The 20,068-nt window shown below is 41.6% G+C and overlaps 1 protein-coding gene across 1 annotated transcript; it reads right to left on the bottom strand.

The window, feature by feature from the left end:
* Positions 1-4,314: 4,314 nt before the first annotated feature.
* On the bottom strand, positions 4,315-19,635 carry DPEP1 (dipeptidase 1). Its single transcript, XM_073583722.1, has 11 exons — positions 19,442-19,635; positions 16,216-16,425; positions 15,029-15,155; positions 13,210-13,342; positions 11,246-11,396; positions 10,237-10,306; positions 8,696-8,872; positions 7,950-8,034; positions 7,686-7,761; positions 5,891-6,026; positions 4,315-5,812 (listed from the first exon to the last, which is right to left on the bottom strand). Exons 2-11 carry the CDS (start codon positions 16,329-16,331, stop codon positions 5,636-5,638), a joined length of 1,248 nt encoding a protein of 415 aa, XP_073439823.1. The 5' UTR covers positions 16,332-16,425; positions 19,442-19,635; the 3' UTR covers positions 4,315-5,635.
* Between the last annotated feature and the right edge of the window lie 433 nt (positions 19,636-20,068).

Below are 20,068 nucleotides of genomic sequence, written 5' to 3'. Positions count from 1 at the left end.
GGAGGCCACTGCCGCATCTACCTTTGGGACCTTACCCCATGTCGACAACTCTTCGTCGTCGAAGGGGTACCTTCTTTTTGAGGTTGAGGGAAGATACCCTCTCTGGTCCTGTCTCTCCCATTCTTTCTTAACCAGCGCTTTTATTGCTGGAATAACTGGAAAAACTCTCCTCTTTTTGTCCGTCAGACCTGCAAACATGATTTCTTGAGTCGTCTGCGGCTCCTTTGTGTCCGTGCATCCCATTGTATTCCTCACGGATTTGACTAGATTATCCATGTGATCTAAAGGAAAACAGCAGCGGCCCTCCATCTCTGAGGAGGATGCTGATGTGGATGCGTTGGAACTATCTGAGACTACTTCGCCTTCATCGGTGTCTACAACCGCTGGTTTGGTAGTTTCGATATTAGAAGGCCTGCTCTGGTTTAGGGCCTGTAGCTCTTCCCTAATTATGGCCCTTATGTCTACGGCTGATGCCTGTTTTGCCGTCTCATTAATGCATTTTTTGCATAGCCTTTTTGTGTAAGATTCCGGTAACGGACGTGCACACAGGGCGCACTCTTTATTTTTTGATTTTTCCTTCCTTTTTGCCTGAGATATGATGACGGCAGGGGAGAGAGTAGAGAGAGAGAGAGAGACATTTTATCAGCTTGATAGGCAGAGCGACGTCCACTCACCCAGGGAAGCTGTAGGTACCGGCTCAGGCTGCGAAGGAGGCTTGTTGGCGTGGCTTCTGTGGCTACGATCCGAGGACCCTCGTCTTGTATGGTCCTTGGTTGCTACTGCGTCGCCTGCCTGGGGATGCGTGTCCTGTCTCGGTGAAGACATGATTGCACGCCATATCTCTGTGCCCCAGGCCTTTTGTAAGCCCCTTCATACCTGGTACCTCCCCCTCCAGGTGCGCCTATTTGCGGCTCATTAGTACGCGCATCAGCGCTGACACTAGCCGCTTGCGCAGATTGAATCGCTCTCTCTTTTTTTTTTTTTTTTTTTCTGCTGGAGGGGGCGGGGAGCGCCTCTATGCCTGCGGTGCCGCCCATCCGCGCGTGCGCTGTGAGTCGAGGAACCTCCGGTAACCCGGAAGTTCCTCCTTACCACATCCTGCCGCTCTGCATGTGCGTCCTCCTGGACGCTGAAGCCTTCTAGGAACGCCGGAGGTTGCCGTTTCCTCCGGTTCCTGCGCCCCCACATGGACCGGAATGGATCCTCCTGCCCGGTGTCATGTTACCCCAGACAGACCCCGGTCGGCGCCACCCGGTACCGGTGTCTCTGCACTCCATACCAGCCGAGGAGGGAGCCGGATTCCAGCACTCCCCCGTCGCTGCCTCTGGACCAGAACCCCTGCCGTTCTCGCAGACACTGCACAGGCGGTTCCTTGGCCCAGGTAAGCTGTAGCGTATCCTGCGGTTCCCCATCGGAACAGGAAACCAACTGAGGGGGAGAGGTGGACCGCCCTCTTTTATCTCTGTAGGTTTCCTGTTCCTATGGGCGGATCCCTCTCTCCAAGTGGGTGCTGTCGTGGCGAAGGGTAAAAGCTTGGTCACCCTGCAGGATTTTAATCCACGCCGGTGTGGTGTGTTACTAATGGTAATGTTTGAGACTGTGGTGCCAGCTCTGTTCAGGTCATTGACCAGGTCCTCCCGTGTAGTTCTGGGCTGATTCCTGACCATTCTCAGAATCATTCTTACCCCATGAGGTGAGATCTTGCATGGTGGGAAAACTTGTAAAATTGGCCGTGTATGTGTATATTCAAAATTACTGTTATTTAGGCAAAAAAATATACTTTTTTTACATTTTAAAAATTACTAAAATGAAAATGCTCAAATGCAAACTTTTGGGTAACCTTGGAGATTTGTGTGTCCAGATAACCTTGACCAAGGCTTCAGACCTTAATTAGCCTGTTAGGGTTATGGATAATGATCCTAAACACATCAAAATCCACACTAGACGACCTCAAAAAGCGCAAGCTGAAGTTTGTATAATAGCCCTCAGAGTCCCCTTATCTAAACATCATTGAAAATCTGCTAAAATAGCAGAGGATGCAAGAAGACCCAGGAATCTCTCAGAACTGGAAGAAGTTTCCAAAGGAAGAATGGATGAAAATCCCTCAAACAAGAACTAGAAGACTCTTGTCTGGCTACAAAAGAGTTTACAAGTTGTGATACTTACAAAACTGGGTGCTACTAGGTGTTAACCATGCAGGGTGCCCAGACTTTTGCATTGGCCTATTTTCCTTTTTGGAATTTTTAAAATGTAAAAGATAAATATTTTTCTTTCCTAAAATACAAAGTAAATGTGTCATCTGTAACTTTAGGCCTTTTAGAGATCATTTTATCTTCAACTTGCTTAACTGTTCACAATAACAGTAATTTTGACCATGGGTGCCTAAACATTTACATACGTGTGTATGATTTCATATACACACACTTAAATATATTTTTAAATATACACATTTAAAAAATTTTAATGTGCTGGAGGAAACTTCTGGGTTCACATCACTGAAGCAAATAGCCTCTGTGAAACATATCTCCTCTCCAGCACTTTGCCAGCGAATTAGATATAACATGCAGGTGTGTGGAAAAGTGTTTGCCCCTTCCTGATTTCCTATTCTTTTGCATGTTTGTCACACAAATGTTTCATACACCAAACAAATGTAAATATTAGACAAGTAACACAAGTAAACACAAAATGCAGTTTTTTTTTCCCTTTATTATTGAGGGAAAGAAATCCAAGCCTACAGGGCTCTGCGTGAAAAAGTCATTACCCCTAAACCTAATAACTGGTTGGGCCACCCTTAGCAGCAACAACTGCAATCAAGCACTTGTGATTGCTGGCAATGAGTCTTTTACAACGCTCTGGAGGTGTTTTGGCTATCTAATCTTTGCAGAATTGTTGTAATTCAGCCACATTGGAGGGTTTCTGAGCATGAACCGCCTTTTTAAGGTCATTCCGCAGGATCTCAAAAGGATTAAGGTCAGGACTTTGACTAGGCCACTCCAAAGTCTTAATTTTGTTTTCCTTAAGCCATTCAGAGGTGGACTTGCTGGTGTGTTTTGGATCATTATCCTGCTGCATAACCCAAGTGTGCTTCAGCTTGAGGTCACGAACAGATGACTGGACATTGTCCTTCAGGATTTTTTGGTAAACAGCAGAATTCATGGTTCCATTTACCACAACAAGCCATCCAGGTCATGAAGCAGCAAAACAGCCCAGAGCATCACATTACCACCACCATATTTTACTGTTGGTATGATGTTCCTTTTCTGAAATGCTGTGTTTCTTCTATGCCAGATGTAATGGAACGTACACCTTCCAAAAAGTTGAACTTTTGTCTTATCAGTCCATAGAGTATTTTCCCCAAAGTCTTGGGGCTCATCAAGATGTTTTCTGGCAAAACTGAGACAATCCTTGATGTTCTTATTGCTCAGCAGTGGTCTTCATTTTGGAACTCTACCATGCTGGCCATTTTTGCCCACACTCTTTATTATGGTAAAGTCATGAACACTGACCTTAACTGAGGCAAGTGCGGCCATTGGTAGATGATTGTCTCTCACTGTTGTTTGCTGGAGTCCCAAAATATGAGAAATGGCTTTATAACCTTTTCCAGACTGATAGATCTCAATTACTTTGTTTTTCATTTGTTCCAGAATTTCTTCAGATCGTAGCATGTTGTCTAGCTTTTGAGTAACGTTTGATTATTCTTCATTTTGTCAGGCAGGTCCTGTTTAAGTGATTTATTGATTGAAAACAGATGTGGCAGTAATCAGGAATGGGTGTGGCTAGGGAATTTTTACTCTGCTTCTCAAACGTGATAAACCACAATCACTTTTCACACAGGGCCCAGTAGGTTTGGATTTCTTTTTTCCCTTAATAATAAAGACCTTCATTTAAAAACTGCATTTTGTGATTACCTGTGTTATCTTTGTATAATATTTACATTTGTTCGTTGATCTGAAACATTTAAGTGAAGCAAAAAAATGCAAAAGAATAGGAAAACAGAAAGGGGCAAACAATTTCACACACCTGTGTATATACGGTATGTATGAGTGTATACACGTGTGTGTGTGTGTGTGTATATATATATCTATATAATATATATTACATACACGTGTGTGTATATTATACATAAATGTATTACATAAAGTATACATATATGGTAATTTTTTTTTGCTTAGAAACACTCTTAATATTTACATATCCTGAATAATCCACAAATCCAGCTTCCCTTGCATTGAATACCCCTGTAGACCTCACTGACATGGCTATGGGACCCTGAACATATTTATTATGGAACGACCGGCATTGTCACAAATAATATCAAATAGTAATAATCTTTATTAATTCATAATATAAAAAAATCATAAAAAAAAGACACACATTGAAGGGAGGAATCTTAAGGGTGAGGAACAGAGAGGTTATAAAAAAATAATGCCAAATACAATATATATAGATTACTAATATATAATAAAGTGCACGTCTGCACCGATCTCTCTAGACATATAAAGGGATGGACAAGATATTAGCACTACTGAGATGGCCCCGTTACCTATGGGTATGTTATGAAGATGCCGCTGTTCCCATGTGTGACTCCTATTTCTGAATTCATACTAATATAAATTAATAAAGCTCGTTACTATTTTATATTTGTCTATTTTCTGCCGCGGGTCATGCTACAAAGTGTCCTTTTTTTTCTATCAGCATCCAATGTTAGAGCTCAGTCTTATATTATAGAAAGTATTCTGGAAAACTTATATCAGTTCTTTGCAATCTTCGAAATATCTGCTCGTTTTTATTTATTGGGAACTTTTAGTTGGGGGGGGGGTGGAGTTATGGCAGAACAAGCCATTCTGACCGAGGGCAAAACGGCAATCTTTTGGCATCTGTTTGGCGAGTGGAGTCCTGGTATACATATTGCATACTCTTGGATTGAAAAAGTGAAGGGATGAACGACTAGGTGGAAGGGATATATGTCCGTCCAGCAGACCGCTCTCCCTCCTGACTCCCCCATATGCATTTTCGATGGGGAGAAAGGAGGAAGCTGCTGTCTGAAAATAAAAGCATCGGGCTCTAAAATTCCACCTGCCTGATCCTTGGTTGACCGGTCCTGTTGTAGTCAGCGGCTTTGACCTCCTTTCCTCCAATGGATACGGGGCCTTTAATTGGACCACAGATATATAGATTCAATTCAGCAACAGGAGAGAAAGAGAATTGTGCCAAATAGGAGGTCCGCACTTCAAAACCTTCTAGGAGCCACTTATTTTTCTCAATGATACATATTCCCACTGGTGTTCTATCTTTATGTAGGAGAAATTGCAGACAAAGACGCTTTATACAAAAAAATATCTATTTTATATAATGGGGGGCCTGATGTGACTCCATAATTGTCATTAGTCCCACATGTACAGTAGTAAAGTGCACGGTCACGGGTGCAGACTGTAAGGAGTAAGGACTTTTATACCAGGGAGTATAACACGGTGTGGCGCTCGCATTGCATATTGAATACCTTATAAAAGGCTAATGTATTTTTTTTTTCAGTATGGCACCCATAAATGTAATGTGCCCATTCTTCAGCCACTATTTGCATAGTGATACACGTGCCACACTAAATATAATGGGATTTTGAGGGAAGTTGTAGGGTTTAAAGGGACAAAGGGTAAAAAAGACACATGAGAAGAAGAAGCCCTTTGCCAACATGTGGAAGGATGGCGGTACCGGTGGATATATCGTAGCCATAGCTGGTGCGACAGTCATCCTTAATCTCCTTGTAATCTATGGGTTCATCCAGGGGCTGTTCAGAATTCATGTTGATACTTGTCTAGGAAGAAAGAGAAGACGTTATATTCAGGGCAAGCTTCGGCCCAATGGCCGCCATTAAATCCGCGCAGGAGCTCACCTGCTCCACCTCGCTCAAGACACGAAGGAGGTTATGAGTCAGGGCTGCCTCAAGCTCTGTCTGCGTCCATCCTCTCCGTAGCAGCTCCGCCACAAGGTCCGGGTACTTGGATACATCTTTCAGACCATCCGGTACCCTAAGATAATAAGATAATGAACACGTGCCCCATGCATGCATTATATTCTGATTATGGGACGCTGGGTGATATGTATGCTATGTTATGGGACAGCATAGTCATGTGGCTTTACTAGAGTCCTGAACAGGAAGAAAAGCCCCCAGACCATGGCAGATGTATTTTTCAGATCTTTAGGAAAGTTGGGTGATATGTTTTGTAACAGAGACTTTATGGGTTGTCACCCTGGCATGCAGTCATGTGATCGCCGATGTGTTGTCCTGACAGCTGGGGGGTCTGCTGAAGACCCTTGTACCTGTCATTACGATCCTCATAGGAGATAGTGATTTTTCTATATATGCTACTGTGCATATCACAAGCGATCGAACTATGGCAGCTTCAACTCTCCTAAGTGGACTACTAAATACAGTAAAAAACAAAAATCATCCCCATTAAAAAAAAAAAATACACATTTGGTTCCGAAATGTCCAATCGATCAAAATATAAAATAAATTATTAATCCGACTGGTAAACAGCATAACGAGAAAAAAAATATAAACACGAGAATTACATTTTTTTGGTTGTCACAACATTGCAATAAAAGACCATCAAAACATTTTATCTACCCCAAAAATGTATCAGTAAAAACACCAGCTCAGAGCATAAAAATAAGCCCTCACCCAGCCCCAAATCCTGAAAAATGAACATGTTACGGGTCACAAAAAATGGCAACAAAAGCTAAAAAATTTTTGGACAAATTTTGGAATTTTTTTTCACCACTTAAATTTAAAAAAAAACCAAACATATACAGGTTTGGCATCTGTGTACTCGTACGGACCTGGGGAATCATAATGCCAGGTCAGTTTTATCATATATTGAACATGGTAAATAAAAAAGAAACAAAAATCATTGTGGAATTGCACCTTTTTTTTGTTTGGAATTTCACCATGCTTAGATTTTTTTTGTCCCATTTTCCGGTACACTACGTGGCAGAATGAACAGTGTCATTCAAACATACAACTCGCCCCAAAAAAAAAAAAAAAAACGCCCTCATATGGCTGTAAAAATTAAAAAAAAAAAAGTTATGGCTCTGGGAAGAAGTAGATAAAAAAACAAAAGGCGAAGACTCGTCCGAGAAGTGAAGGGGTTAATCTGCTTTGAACTTTGATGTAGTCTGTGGCCATAAATTAGATGAGAGGAGCTCGGAAAAAAGCGGGATAAAAGAGTTACGTTGCTCTCCTATCAGACGTCAGAACGAGCTCGCTGACCGATTCTAAGTTAACTCATTCGGCAGACAGCAATAGTCAGCACAACACAGGAAATAGAAGCAAATGGTGCGACATATTTAATGAAATCCAACTGCAAAAAAAAAAATTAATTTTTAGCTTTAATTATATGCATTTAAGTGACCTAATGTGCTATTTTAATTGATTGTTTTGCATACTGATCAGAGGGCCTTTTTTTTGCCCAAGTATAAAATGACCTGCTATGTCCCACGCTCTGTCCAAATCTAATGGAAAAAATGTAAAATTTCCTGATTCAATTCCGTCTACAGCCACCAGGGGGAGCATAATTATTATTATTTTTTTTTTTTTAGAGTGTATGCAGTGTGCTCCCTCTAGTGGTGGCTGCAAGAAGCTAGAATTGTATTATTTCTAAAGGAGTAGTTTTTATCCAGCTTACCTGGGGACTCCATCATAATCACCTCCAAATCCAACACATTCATATCCAGCAATTTTTTTAATGTGATCAAAATGATCTATGGAAAGATAAACATAAATGTAAATGATGCAAAAAAAAAAAAAAAGGCAAAACTGCATCTAAGGACTCCATGACAGGTCAGAGGCAATGGATTCAGAATTAACACTTTAATATCGCACCCATTACTAGGCTGATGGTCCTATAGGAGACAGAACATGGACTCCATACTATCAGATCACTACTTACCGGCCACATCAGACAGATTGGCAGCTGTTTTGCATGTGACATAGTCATTATAGAAGTTCACCATCACCAGACCCTTCTTTTCTTTCTGTATTGAGAAACAGAGGATGTCAGGAGGTTTTGTGGAGTTTCTCTTATATCATGGCAACTTTTCAGTAGCCATTGATCAATTTAACCCCTTCCCGCTACGGCCAATTTTGCAATTTTCCGCATTCGCTTTTTCCTCCCCTTTATTCAAGAACCAGAAATATAGTTTTAGGAGCCCATCCGGCCACCTGTACTAACCCGGGGTGCCATGGTGTTACCCTTTCCCCCATCCAAAAATAAAGAAAATGCAACAAAAAAAATAAAAAATACTGTAGTTAAATTAAGCTGTAAAAGACTGATAGCGGCATTTAAGTGATTTAAATAGCAATAATCAAAGCCTGCTCCAATGACTGCTGGAAGCCCTGTCATGTATCATGCCATGCAAAATCCAAATTGATAAAAAAAAAGACAGACTGCCAGTTTACTGAGGGATCAGATTACAGCTATCCATTGAAGTCTATGGAGGAGGAGGCAGAAGCAGAGAGACCTGCATCTGTGCTGAAATATTCTAGTGGATGAAGGTGAACAAGTCTATGTACTGCCTGAGCCAAGATAAGCAATGGTCACACAGTGAAGGGAAGACTTTAGAAAGGGGAGAGCCTGGGCGTGGATTTTCACCTTCAGTCTTATTCTAGTCCTACAAGACTTTCTGATTTTCTCACCACAATTGTGAGCACGTCATCTTTCACGTTCCTGGCATGATTGCATAGATGGAAGGCAGATGAGTGACTGAATATGACGGGGGCCACAGAGACTTGTAGGGCGTCTCTCATCGTCTTTTCCGAAACATGAGCTAAATCCACCATCATTCCAAGGCGATTCATCTCCAAGATGACTTTCTGTATGAAGATAGTAAGTCCAGATGTGAAATGGTTGCAGGGACTTCGAGGACCATCTTGAATGGTGCTCGACCTCCACTCCATTCATTCATAATCTATGCCGACTGCTGCGTAATCCCAAAAGATGGAGGCAAATTACATATTTTGGTAATAACCCTTTAAGGTCTCCAACCTATAGATATAAAGCTAGAAATTGTCCTTACAGCTGATGGGGAACATTGGATCATGAGAGTTGTAGTTCTGCAACAGATACAAAGCCATCAGCTGTGGACCAAATATGGCAGCATCCAAAGTCAGGATCCGTCCAAATATCAGTAGATGACTTTATACAATATTGATCTTATCATTATCACTATGTATTGGACTAATGGGTAATTTTATTAGGTAAATGTCCCTGTCTGGCATCCTAAAAAGTCATCCGACTGCCTGGAAAAGTTCATATCCCTCCAATATTTAATGATTTACAGATTTTTCAGGGTGGTTCTTGACTTAATTGAGCAGTCGGGACTGTGAGGTCATGGAAAAACAAAAAAATTCAGGGTGGGCAAATATGGCTGAAGTGTGGCAAGTCGGGGGCGTCAATGTAACGTATTCTAACCCGAGCATGAAACATATTATTTGTTCCAGAAAACATAATTACACTGTTAGAAAAAAAGAAAATCTGCAAAAAAGTGTTTGATGTGTCTTGGAAAACTTTATGTCATCACTTCTTGGAGAAAATACCCTCAAAGTTTAGATGATCAGAGAAAGTTGGAATGTCAAAGTGATGTGAAGGCAGGTCCGGCCATTGCTGTATAGCTGTGGTCTCCAATCTGATTTTCTTCAGTTGTTTTAAAGACTCCAACTCCCAGGATGTCATGGAAGCCATAACCTCAGTTGGGAGTTAGCGCCACTAAACTACTTCACAGACAATCTGAACCTACTAGGGTAGGGAGGTCTTTATGCCTTTAAAAGTTTATTGCCGAAATTAAAAGTTATCAAAATCCAAACCATAAAAGTTTATAGCCAAAATTAAAAAAGTTATCAGTATCCAAAGCATAAGTGACAACTTCTGAGGATTGTTGGGGGGGGGGGGTGATTACAGTATATTCTATCAAATTAATTTTTAACTTGTGTATATAAAGAAAGGTCAGATCTTGAAAATTTCCCAAGTTTGGGTAATTAATTACACAGCAGTATTAACATTTATTATTTATGAAAAATCCCATAAGTAATAGAACCAAATAGAACCTACAATCACTGATATTCCTCAGCACCCCAATATTTTTACCTCTTCTGGATGGGTGACTACTCATAGCTGACTATCGGTGGCACTAGAGAGATAGTTTCCTTCCTGCTGGCGGAGAGCTCATTTACGTACTCACCTTTCCAAATTCAGACAAGCCGTTGCTTTTAGCTGGATCTTTATTTGTATCCACTAGCCAGTTATCCACCCTGTTAAGAAACCAAGAGGTATAATCTATATTAAAGCATATTTAATACCCGCGATTCCATGAACAGCGTCCAAGAGCTTTAAGTTATTTGGACTTAAAGGGTTTTTTCCCAAGCACAAAGTTAATTTTAATAAATGTTTTAATCAATAGATCTTGGAATAGTAATAACTTCCACAATTGGATGTGTTTAAAAAAAAAATGTTCCTGTGCTGAGATAATCTTATAAATGTTCCCCTGCTGTGTACTGTGTAATGGCTGTGTCTGCAGGAACATGGTCTGATCACACCACAGCTCCTGGGAAGGGGGGGGAGCAAAAGAGTATACAGACATTACAGCAGAGGGATCACAGCTGATTATTTCTTTCTTTGATGCAAAACATTGCTTAAAAACAGGCAAGGAAATGTTTTACCTGAGAAAAAGAATCAGCTGTGATCCCTCTGCTTTAATGTCTGTATATTCTCTTTTGTGTCCTCCCCTGCCCAGGATATATGGTATATCCGACCATGTTCCTGCAGACACAGCTATTACACAGTACACAGCAGGGGAACATTTATAAGATTATCTCAGCACAGGAACATTTTTTCTTAACACATCCAATTGTGGAAATAATTATTATTCCAAGATCTATTAATTAAAATACACTTTGTGGCACAACCCCTTTTATGCTCACTAACTGGTGCCATTGCTATTGATTCCCTTTGGGTCGTTGACTACCAGAGCCTTTGGCAGATCTCTGACATTTGTACCCCTTGCAGCTTTGCCGTTGCCTCTGATCCCCACATAGGATTTGCTACGTGAGAGGTATAATCCCATCACCACTAGTACAAAATGATGATTTTGGCGCCAGCGTCATGGAGAAACTTATCTGATGCCCCCTTGTTGGCAGTCAAAGCAAATAAAAGCATAATCCTATCATTCCAACTGTGGTGACGGATCTTACCATGGGGCGTTACAGCTGTGAGACAAGGTCATATATCGCACCCCGAGGTGGTAAAAGGTCCGCAGTACTGCCAAGCTGCTGTCGATGGAGTGTCCACCCTCCACGCCAATCAGACTGGCCACCTTCTTAGTCCGGATAGCTTCAGCAATCCCTGTATGAGGAATTCAACAACTATGTTCCCCGGTGATAAAAAAAAACAAACAATGTTCTATGACTGCTGCAGCCAATTATCGGCCTGGTCCTGAATCATCTTATACAGTGGGGAAAAAAGTATTTAGTCAGTCAGCAATAGTGCAAGTTCCACCACTTAAAAAGATGAGAGGCGTCTGTAATTTACATCATAGGTAGACCTCAACTATGGGAGACAAACTGAGAAAAAAAAATCCAGAAAATCACATTGTCTGTTTTTTTTTCATTTTATTTGCATATTATGGTGGAAAATAAGTATTTGGTCAGAAACAAGCAATCAAGATTTCTGGCTCTCACAGACCTGTAACTTCTTCTTTAAGAGTCTCCTCTTTCCTCCACTCATTACCTGTAGTAATGGCACCTGTTTAAACTTGTTATCAGTATAAAAAGACACCTGTGCACACCCTCAAACAGTCTGACTCCAAACTCCACTATGGTGAAGACCAAAGAGCTGTCAAAGGACACCAGAAACAAAATTGTAGCCCTGCACCAGGCTGGGAAGACTGAATCTGCAATAGTCAACCAGCTTGGAGTGAAGAAATCAACTGTGGGAGCAATAATTAGAAAATGGAAGACATACAAGACCACTGATAATCTCCCTCGATCTGGTGCTCCACGCAAAATCCCACCCCGTGGGGTCAGAATGATCACAAGAACGGTGAGCAAAAATCCCAGAACCACGCGGGGGGACCTAGTGAATGAACTGCAGAGAGCTGGTACCAATGTAACAAGGCCTACCATAAGTAACACACTACGCCACCATGGACTCAGATCCTGCAGTGCCAGACGTGTCCCACTGCTTAAGCCTGTACATGTCCGGGCCCGTCTGAAGTTTGCTAGAGAGCATTTGGATGATCCAGAGGAGTTTTGGGAGAATGTCCTATGGTCTGATGAAACCAAACTGGAACTGTTTGGTAGAAACACAACTTGTCGTGTTTGGAGGAAAAAGAATACTGAGATGCATCCATCAAACACCATACCTACTGTAAAGCATGGTGGTGGAAACATCATGCTTTGGGGCTGTTTCTCTGCAAAGGGGCCAGGACGACTGATCCGGGTACATGAAAGAATGAATGGGGCCATGTATCGTGAGATTTTGAGTGCAAACCTTCCATCAGCAAGGGCATTGAAGATGAAACGTGGCTGGCTCTTTCAACATGACAATGATCCAAAGCACACCGCCAGGGCAACGAAGGAGTGGCTTTGTAAGAAGCATTTCAAGGTCCTGGAGTGGCCTAGCCAGTCTCCAGATCTCAACCCTATAGAAAACCTTTGGAGGGAGTTGAAAGTCCGTGTTGCCAAGCGAAAAGCCAAAAACATCACTGCTCTAGAGGAGATCTGCATGGAGGAATGGGCCAACATACCAACAACAGTGTGTGGCAACCTTGTGAAGACTTACAGAAAACGTTTGACCTCTGTCATTGCCAACAAAGGATATATCACAAAGTATTGAGATGAAATTTTGTTTCTGACCAAATACTTATTTTCCACCATAATATGCAAATAAAATGAAAAAAAAAACAGACAATGTGATTTTCTGGATTTTTTTTTCTCAGTTTGTCTCCCATAGTTGAGGTCTACCTATGATGTAAATTACAGATGCCTCTCATCCTTTTAAGTGGTGGAACTTGCACTATTGCTGACTGACTAAATACTTTTTTTCCCCACTGTAACATATTCCTGGGCCTTTCTGTACTAGAAAACATATCCAAGCTCCTTGACTTTACTTCTACCCTTGCGGCATCCCTCCTAATCCACCACCCATCAGTCCTCACCTCCGGCAGTGGTTACGCACAGGAAGTCATCGGGATACTTTTGGCACATCCGATGGATGACATCTATCTGCTCCAAGGTCCTTCTAACAGCATCTTTGCCTTGAGTATCACAGGGAACGTAGGCGGCCCAGAACTACGTACAAATAAAGTACCGGATGAAAATATAAGAAAGCAAATTTACATGATAAAAGAATAATAAAAATGATGTGTAGCCACTGCCCGTAGGCGAGGATTACTAATCTAGGTTTCCTTTACTTATAGCATCTTTAACTTCTTCTAAAACTTTTTTAATGCAAAGTTTTATATTTTAAAAAAAGAAAAAAACTTCTGGAAACCATCCAGATAAAAAAAAAAGTAAAGGAGCCATACCCACCCCATTAATCCGCTCCCAAGATTTCCACCATGACATCTCGACCAACCACCAGTTTCCTGACCCTGCAGTCAATCACTGGCCGCAGCAGGCAGGTGTCTGGTGTTGATGACGTTACCACTTTCGCCCACTTGTGAAGTGGCAGCGCTGGTGCAGGGAGTGGATTTCTGGCTTCTTTTATCAGCATGTTAAAACTCCTTTAAGATCCACATATACGCAGAATAAACTTGCGAGTACTTGTTTGCAATGGTTGAAAACAGACTACTCTCTGCCAAGAAATATGAGATGTCACGATGGATTTTTTTTTAAAGAGTTTTTGCCATAATACAAGCCAAGCACCCTTTTGAATAAGGCACAAATAGTAAATTCATAGGCCTAAAACTAGATGTGAAAATTTGCAACCAATTGTGCAAAAAATTTACGTAAATTTTTACGTAAATTTTATGTCGAAGATAATATGGGCTCAGAATAATAAATCGTTCCCTTTGTACTAGTGAATAAGCAGATTTGGTTGTATTGCGTCAGTCTAGGCTGGAAGTTGGCAAAGAAATGAAGGATTTGGTTACTTAATAAGCTGTTGCCACAAGTTTGGAAAAGTTTTAGGTTAGGCTACTTTCACACTTGCTTTGTTTTGCAGCGCGTTTTTCCCGCAAAAAAACGCATGGAAAAAACGCATACAAACGCTGCGTTTTTTTCAAGCATTTTTATGAGCATGCATGAAAAAAACGCAGCGTTTTTATGCGTTTTTACCGCGTTTGCGTTTTTTTCCAACATTAGTTGGCCCCTCACACTAACCCAAACCATGACTTTACTAACCCTAACCATGACTTTACTAACCCTAACCCTTAACCAAACCATACCCTAACCCTTAACCAAACCCTACTAACCCAAACCCTAACCCTAAACCCTAACTAACCCTAAACCCTAACCCTTAACCAAACCATACTAACCCTAACCCAAACCCTATCCCTAAACCCCCTTAACTAACCCTAACTCTAACCCAAACCCCTAATTTCCATTGTCTAACCAATGGTCAACAAAAAAACGCATGTGCAAAAAAACGCATACATAAGCATGCTAATGCTCACATATGCGCACCCATAGACTTATAATGGGTGTCTTGCTGTAAAAAAAACGCATTGCGCACGCATGCGTTTTTTTGAGGCAAGTCGGACGCCCAAAAAATGCAACAGGATGCATTTTGTGTGCCTGAGCGCACACCACAAAAAACGCATGTGCGTAAAAACGCATACAAACGCATGTGTATGCGCACATAAGCGCATCCCATGCAAAATATAGGGGGGAAAAAGCGCATGCGTTTTTTAGTGCTAAAATACAGCGCAAAAAAACGCAAGTGTGAAACCAGCCTTACATATTAATTACCAAAATAATACAATTTTTTTTTTTAGTGATAATTTCCCATATATAGTTGGGTCTCTGCGCACTCACCTGTCCCCCAACTTTTCCCTCTCGTAGTTTAGGAATGTTGGTGTGAGTAGTACTCAGCGTACTAAGGTTCACCTTACTCAGCTGGTTATTGTATGCAATCAGTAGCTGCCAGGGCAGATCATTGTGCCTATGGAGAGAAGACAGGGGATTTATTATTACGTAAATGAGTGGTCCGATTTATGAAAGCCATTTCCATCAGGGAATTCAGACAAAGGGGTTAATGGGCTGATGATGGTCGAAAAAAGAAAAAAATAACATATACTGACCTACAATGGCCACGTTGTTCCTGGACACCGCTGGACGTTTTCCCTGCCATTCTCTTTGCTTCCTGCTAGTAAGCAGTCATTGACTGCAGCGGTAACATCCCATGTCAGCTATAGGACACAGTTTCCCAGCTCAAGGCTGCAGCCAATCAATGGCCACTTATTGGCTGCAGTGGTCATACGGGATCCACCGCAGCAAGAGGAAGCAAATAGAACAGAGAAGGACACAGCCAGCGGTGCAGAGGAACAGTGGGAATATGATAGGTGAGAATCACCATGGGACCATTAGTAAAGTGCAGTATTTTAGTGGAGAACCCCTTTAATATAGGGGTCACCTGTTCAGGATGCCCATTTTTTGACCAGAGTGCTTCAAAAGTGTCTCTTTCTCTGGACAGACAGTCCACTGATTAAGATGAGCACAATGAAATGCTTTATTTTTCCTGTGGGTGGTGCTGCTGGGAAATATAACTCCTACTATTGGGTTTCCTCACAGTGATCGGCGGGGGTCTTGACACGGAGACAATTTATTATCAGTTTATTCTCAAAATACCCTAACGTGTCAGGATTTTCCAAGGTGGAGATCCTCTTTAACAGGAGGGGTTCCTTTTGATCATTAAAGGGATTTTCCACCTTTGAGGATTTTTTTCATTGCACAAATTCATATGTTTGGGGGCTAAAAATCATTTTTGCAATTGAGTTTCATCAGAAATTTTGCTCTTACAGCTCTACATGCTCATAAATCAGCTAAGGAGAGCTCAGAAAAAGACATACAAAATATCTCAAAACTGTCCCGTAAGACCTTCAGAGCGGGCTTACTGACGGGATCTCACAGTTAACTCATTCAGCAATTAATAGTGCAACAAGGCTATGGATAGAAATAACACTGCTACATCAGGTCTACCTATAACCTTGGGCAACACTTACCCATCAATGACGGGAGTCTTCTCCATTATCCTCAAGGCTTCATCCCTGTTGGAGTTGACCCCATAGACAAGAAGAGTAAATAACCAAAAAAGCGACATTGTGTATTTGGTGCCCATAGTATTTTTCCAGGTGATTTCTTTGGGTAAGGATCCTCAGTGTTGGAGTCGATGACCCGGGATCTTATCTAGTGTCTTTAGTTGGCCCATATACCTGGTAAATTATTAGAAGACGATGTAAGCGATGTCTTTTATACGTCCTATACGCGAGGAAATTAATAAGTAACTGAGACAATGATTGGATAAGAGCCAGCGCGGCCTTTGTTCATCATCACATGTAATCATATACTCAAGAGGAATGAGTTCTGGAGGAAGATCCACTGGTGGCAGAATTGGGTTGTGTCTGTGGGATTTGTTTTCCCTTTCATGCAGAAGAACATTTGTGAGATCGGACCCTGATGTTTTGAAGAGTTCGGACTCACAATCTCCTCCGCTCTAGGTGTTGGATGGGGCTGAGGTCTGGGTTCTGACGTCTGTGGTCATGTTCTTCCCCAACTATAACTGTATGGACCATGTGTATCGGGCACAGTCATGGGGAACACAAAGGGGCCTTCCTCAAAACTGTTCCCACGAAGCTGGAAGCTACAATTGTCTACAATGTCTTGTCCTTAAGTATTAAGATTTCCCTTCACTAGAATTAAGGAGCAGAGGCCGACCTCTGATAACAAGTCCATAACGTTATCCTCCCCCAAACTGTACAGCAGGCACAATGCAGTCAGGGGGTAACGTTCTCCTGACATTCACCAAACCCAGATTCGTCCATTAGGCACCAGAGAGCGAAGCGTGATCCGTCACTGCACAGAACACGTTTGCTGCAGAGTCCAGGGGTGGCAGCTTTACACCACTCTATCCGACGCTCTGTATTGTGCTTGGTGATGTACGGCTGCATGCAGGTGCTCGGCCATTTAGTTCACGGAGAAAGTATCTGGATGCCGGGGCTTTTTATGGGCGCTTCTCGGATGTTCTGGGAGAAATGGCAAGTACTCTATAAAGTGGTCTTAGGGTACCTCCGATTATACCAGCTTCTGAGCAAACGCTCATTTAGTTGACAGATCTATTTTCTGACTCCCACTTATGATCAGCTTAGCTGATCATACATGTATTCTGCATGAGAATACGGGAGAAAGTTGCTCCCAAACTCCTCAGTCCTCATCTGTAAGCTCCATCTGGCAGCAGCTTATCTATGAGGATAATAAAAGGATGGGGCAATTACATCCAAACTACTTTTTCTGACAATATCATTGCAATTCACAGAAAAAAAAAAGATTAACAGTGATAAGTTTCCTGTAATGAAAGTGTTAAACTTTAAACCTTATTGGTTCTTTGAAGCCATCAATTAGGGTCACAGCATGAACGCAGACTTTTTCCTCTAAATCTCATCCCGTTTATTGGGGGTAATTAAACTATTTAAGTACAAGGGTGCATATATATCTAAACATAAAGATAAGCACTATGCCATAATAGATAAGAACTGGATGACCCAACAATGATCTTCCTGACTTTAGATCTCAAGCTCAAGGTTATCATAGTTTATCATCTTCTTTTCCTTGGAGAAGATATACCAATCAGTTTGGAACCATTATGTAGAGACTTTAGAAAATCAGAAAAGTCAGACCACAGATAGATTTTGGAATGGTGTCATCAGAAGCACATTGCTATCATTAATAGAGAGCAAGAAATGTACCAACAGACGATATGGAGTAAAGTATTGGAGCGCCCCCACATTACACCTCCAGGTGCTTTTCTGGCCTCTCATCTTACATTCACAGAGATTAATATGGAGTCGGCCCCCTCTGCAGCAATCACAGCTTCTGGTCTTCTGAGAAGGATCGCTACAAGAACTTGGAGGTGTTTGTGAGAATTTTTGCTAATTCATCCATTTGTGAGGTCAGACCCCCCCAATGTTGGGGAGAGGTTGGCCACGTAATCCCCTTTCTAGTTCATGGCAAAAGTGTTGGATGGGGCTTTGTGCGGCTGGTCATGTTCTTCCACCAAACTCCCCCAACCATGTCTGTATGAACCTTGTGTACTGGACATCAACTCGGGGAACAGAAAAGGCCTAACCCAAACAGTTCCCACAAAGTTGCAAGCTACAACTGTCCACAATGTTTTGTGCTGAAGTATTAAGACTTCCTTTTACTGTAACTAAGGGCCCAATGCCGACCACTGATAACAAACCCATAGTATTATCCCTCACCCACCAAACTGTAGAGCGGGCACAAGGCAGTCAGGCAGGTAACATACTCTTGGCATTCAGCAAACTCAAACTCATCTATCAGACATTGGATAGAGAAGTGTGATCCGTCACTGCAAAGAATGGAGTCATTAAGGATTTTAGAGGTCAGACCCCTAGAGATCATGAAGTGATGGAATATCCTAGTAATATAGCATCACTGTATGAGATGTCAAATTCAACTAATTTTTTCTTATGATCTCTTAACAACATAATGTCAAGGGTGAGCCATCGATTAGAGTATTGGCAGACTGGCCAACAAACATCTTCCGTCTGTGGCCATCTCTAACGTTCTACTGTAGTAGGGGACCTTTAACATGAGACCCAATTTTAACCACTTTTTCCCAAAATTTTCCTACCCATTTATGGTTGTCTGACAAACTACATTATTCCTTATTGGCAAGAAGACTAAAGGTCTTTTTGGCATTGACATGTGCACATTTTTGTAAAAGTGTTTATAACTTTAAGTGGTTTATGCCACTAACCTAACATACTGAAGGCTTCCATACACACAGAAGTAGTCCCAGCCCACAATGGGACCAACTGACCATCTGCTAAGTATCGGGACACCCTAACCTTAGCCGGATATCCAATGTTGGAAAAAAAAAGGATTAGACATGTTGATTGTCGATGACCAACCCTTTGGTACTTATAGGAGATACGGTACGACTTCTCCCAGAAATGTCTCACAGTGTTTTACTTCTCCGTGTGTTTGGTAAATTCGAAGATAGATGTCAACCAACATATCTACAAAATCCCAGTTGGATTTATTAAAATCAGAATTGTGCACTTTGGGCTATCTCTATTACACCCGAGCTTTGGAAACCGCAGACACATTTTATTAAACCCTCATTCTCTACAATGTACTGTACGTACAGTATATTGCAATGTAAAATTTCTAAATAAAATGATAGGTGAACGTTAAGACAATACTCACTTTGTCAGTCCTTCGTAGACCCGATTTTAGAACTTTGTAATCCTCTATTAGATCCTGAAGAAGGAAGTCTTTGGTGTTGTTTGTATTCACCCAAATGTCTTGTTCTTTTTTCGCTGCTGATTTATTATGCTCCCGATTGCCATAAGGAATCATTGCAAGGTGTGTCCATTGTAGACGGTACCTGCCACTTCTTCACTTGTTGATTAGTCAACCACAGAGTAAATATATTCATAATGAAAGGAAGAGTGAATTGTGAAATGGCCACAGAGAGTGTTAACCCTTGCTGTGACATTACAGTTATCCACTTGAATCAAGTTAGGACACATCGAAGAAAGATATTTAGCAGTGATTATAGTTCTGCAATTTTCCGAAATACTGCAGTTTTGAGAAATATTCTATATTTGTAAGATTCTGGTGTTATGGTAAGTAGCAAATAGTCTACATGGTTAGCACTGTAGCCTTGCAACACTAGGGTTATGGGTTCAAATCCCACCAAGGACCAACATCTGCAAGGTGTTTGTATGTTCTCCACCGAGTTCTGCAGTTTTCTCCCAAACTCTAAGGCCTACTGATAGGAAATTTAGACTGTGAGACTTGATAGGGACAGTTAGGATTGGGTCTGTAAAG

The sequence above is a fragment of the Dendrobates tinctorius genome, unplaced genomic scaffold (genome assembly GCF_039654945.1).
Source record: "Dendrobates tinctorius isolate UK_male_01 unplaced genomic scaffold, ASM3965494v1 ptg000009l, whole genome shotgun sequence".
NCBI lineage: Eukaryota > Metazoa > Chordata > Amphibia > Anura > Dendrobatidae > Dendrobates > Dendrobates tinctorius.
This window is presented reverse-complemented; position numbering and strand designations above follow the sequence as displayed.

Coding starts and splice junctions, on each gene's coding strand:
- DPEP1 (XM_073583722.1), bottom strand. CDS start 16,331: ATGGGCACCAAATACACAATGTCGCTTTTTTGGTTATTTACTCTTCTT. Junction 7,762..7,949: donor CAATCTGTCTGATGTGGCCG/GTAAGTAGTGAT, acceptor ATCTTTCCATAG/ATCATTTTGATCACATTAAA. Junction 6,027..7,685: donor GATTATGATGGAGTCCCCAG/GTAAGCTGGATA, acceptor TTATTATCTTAG/GGTACCGGATGGTCTGAAAG.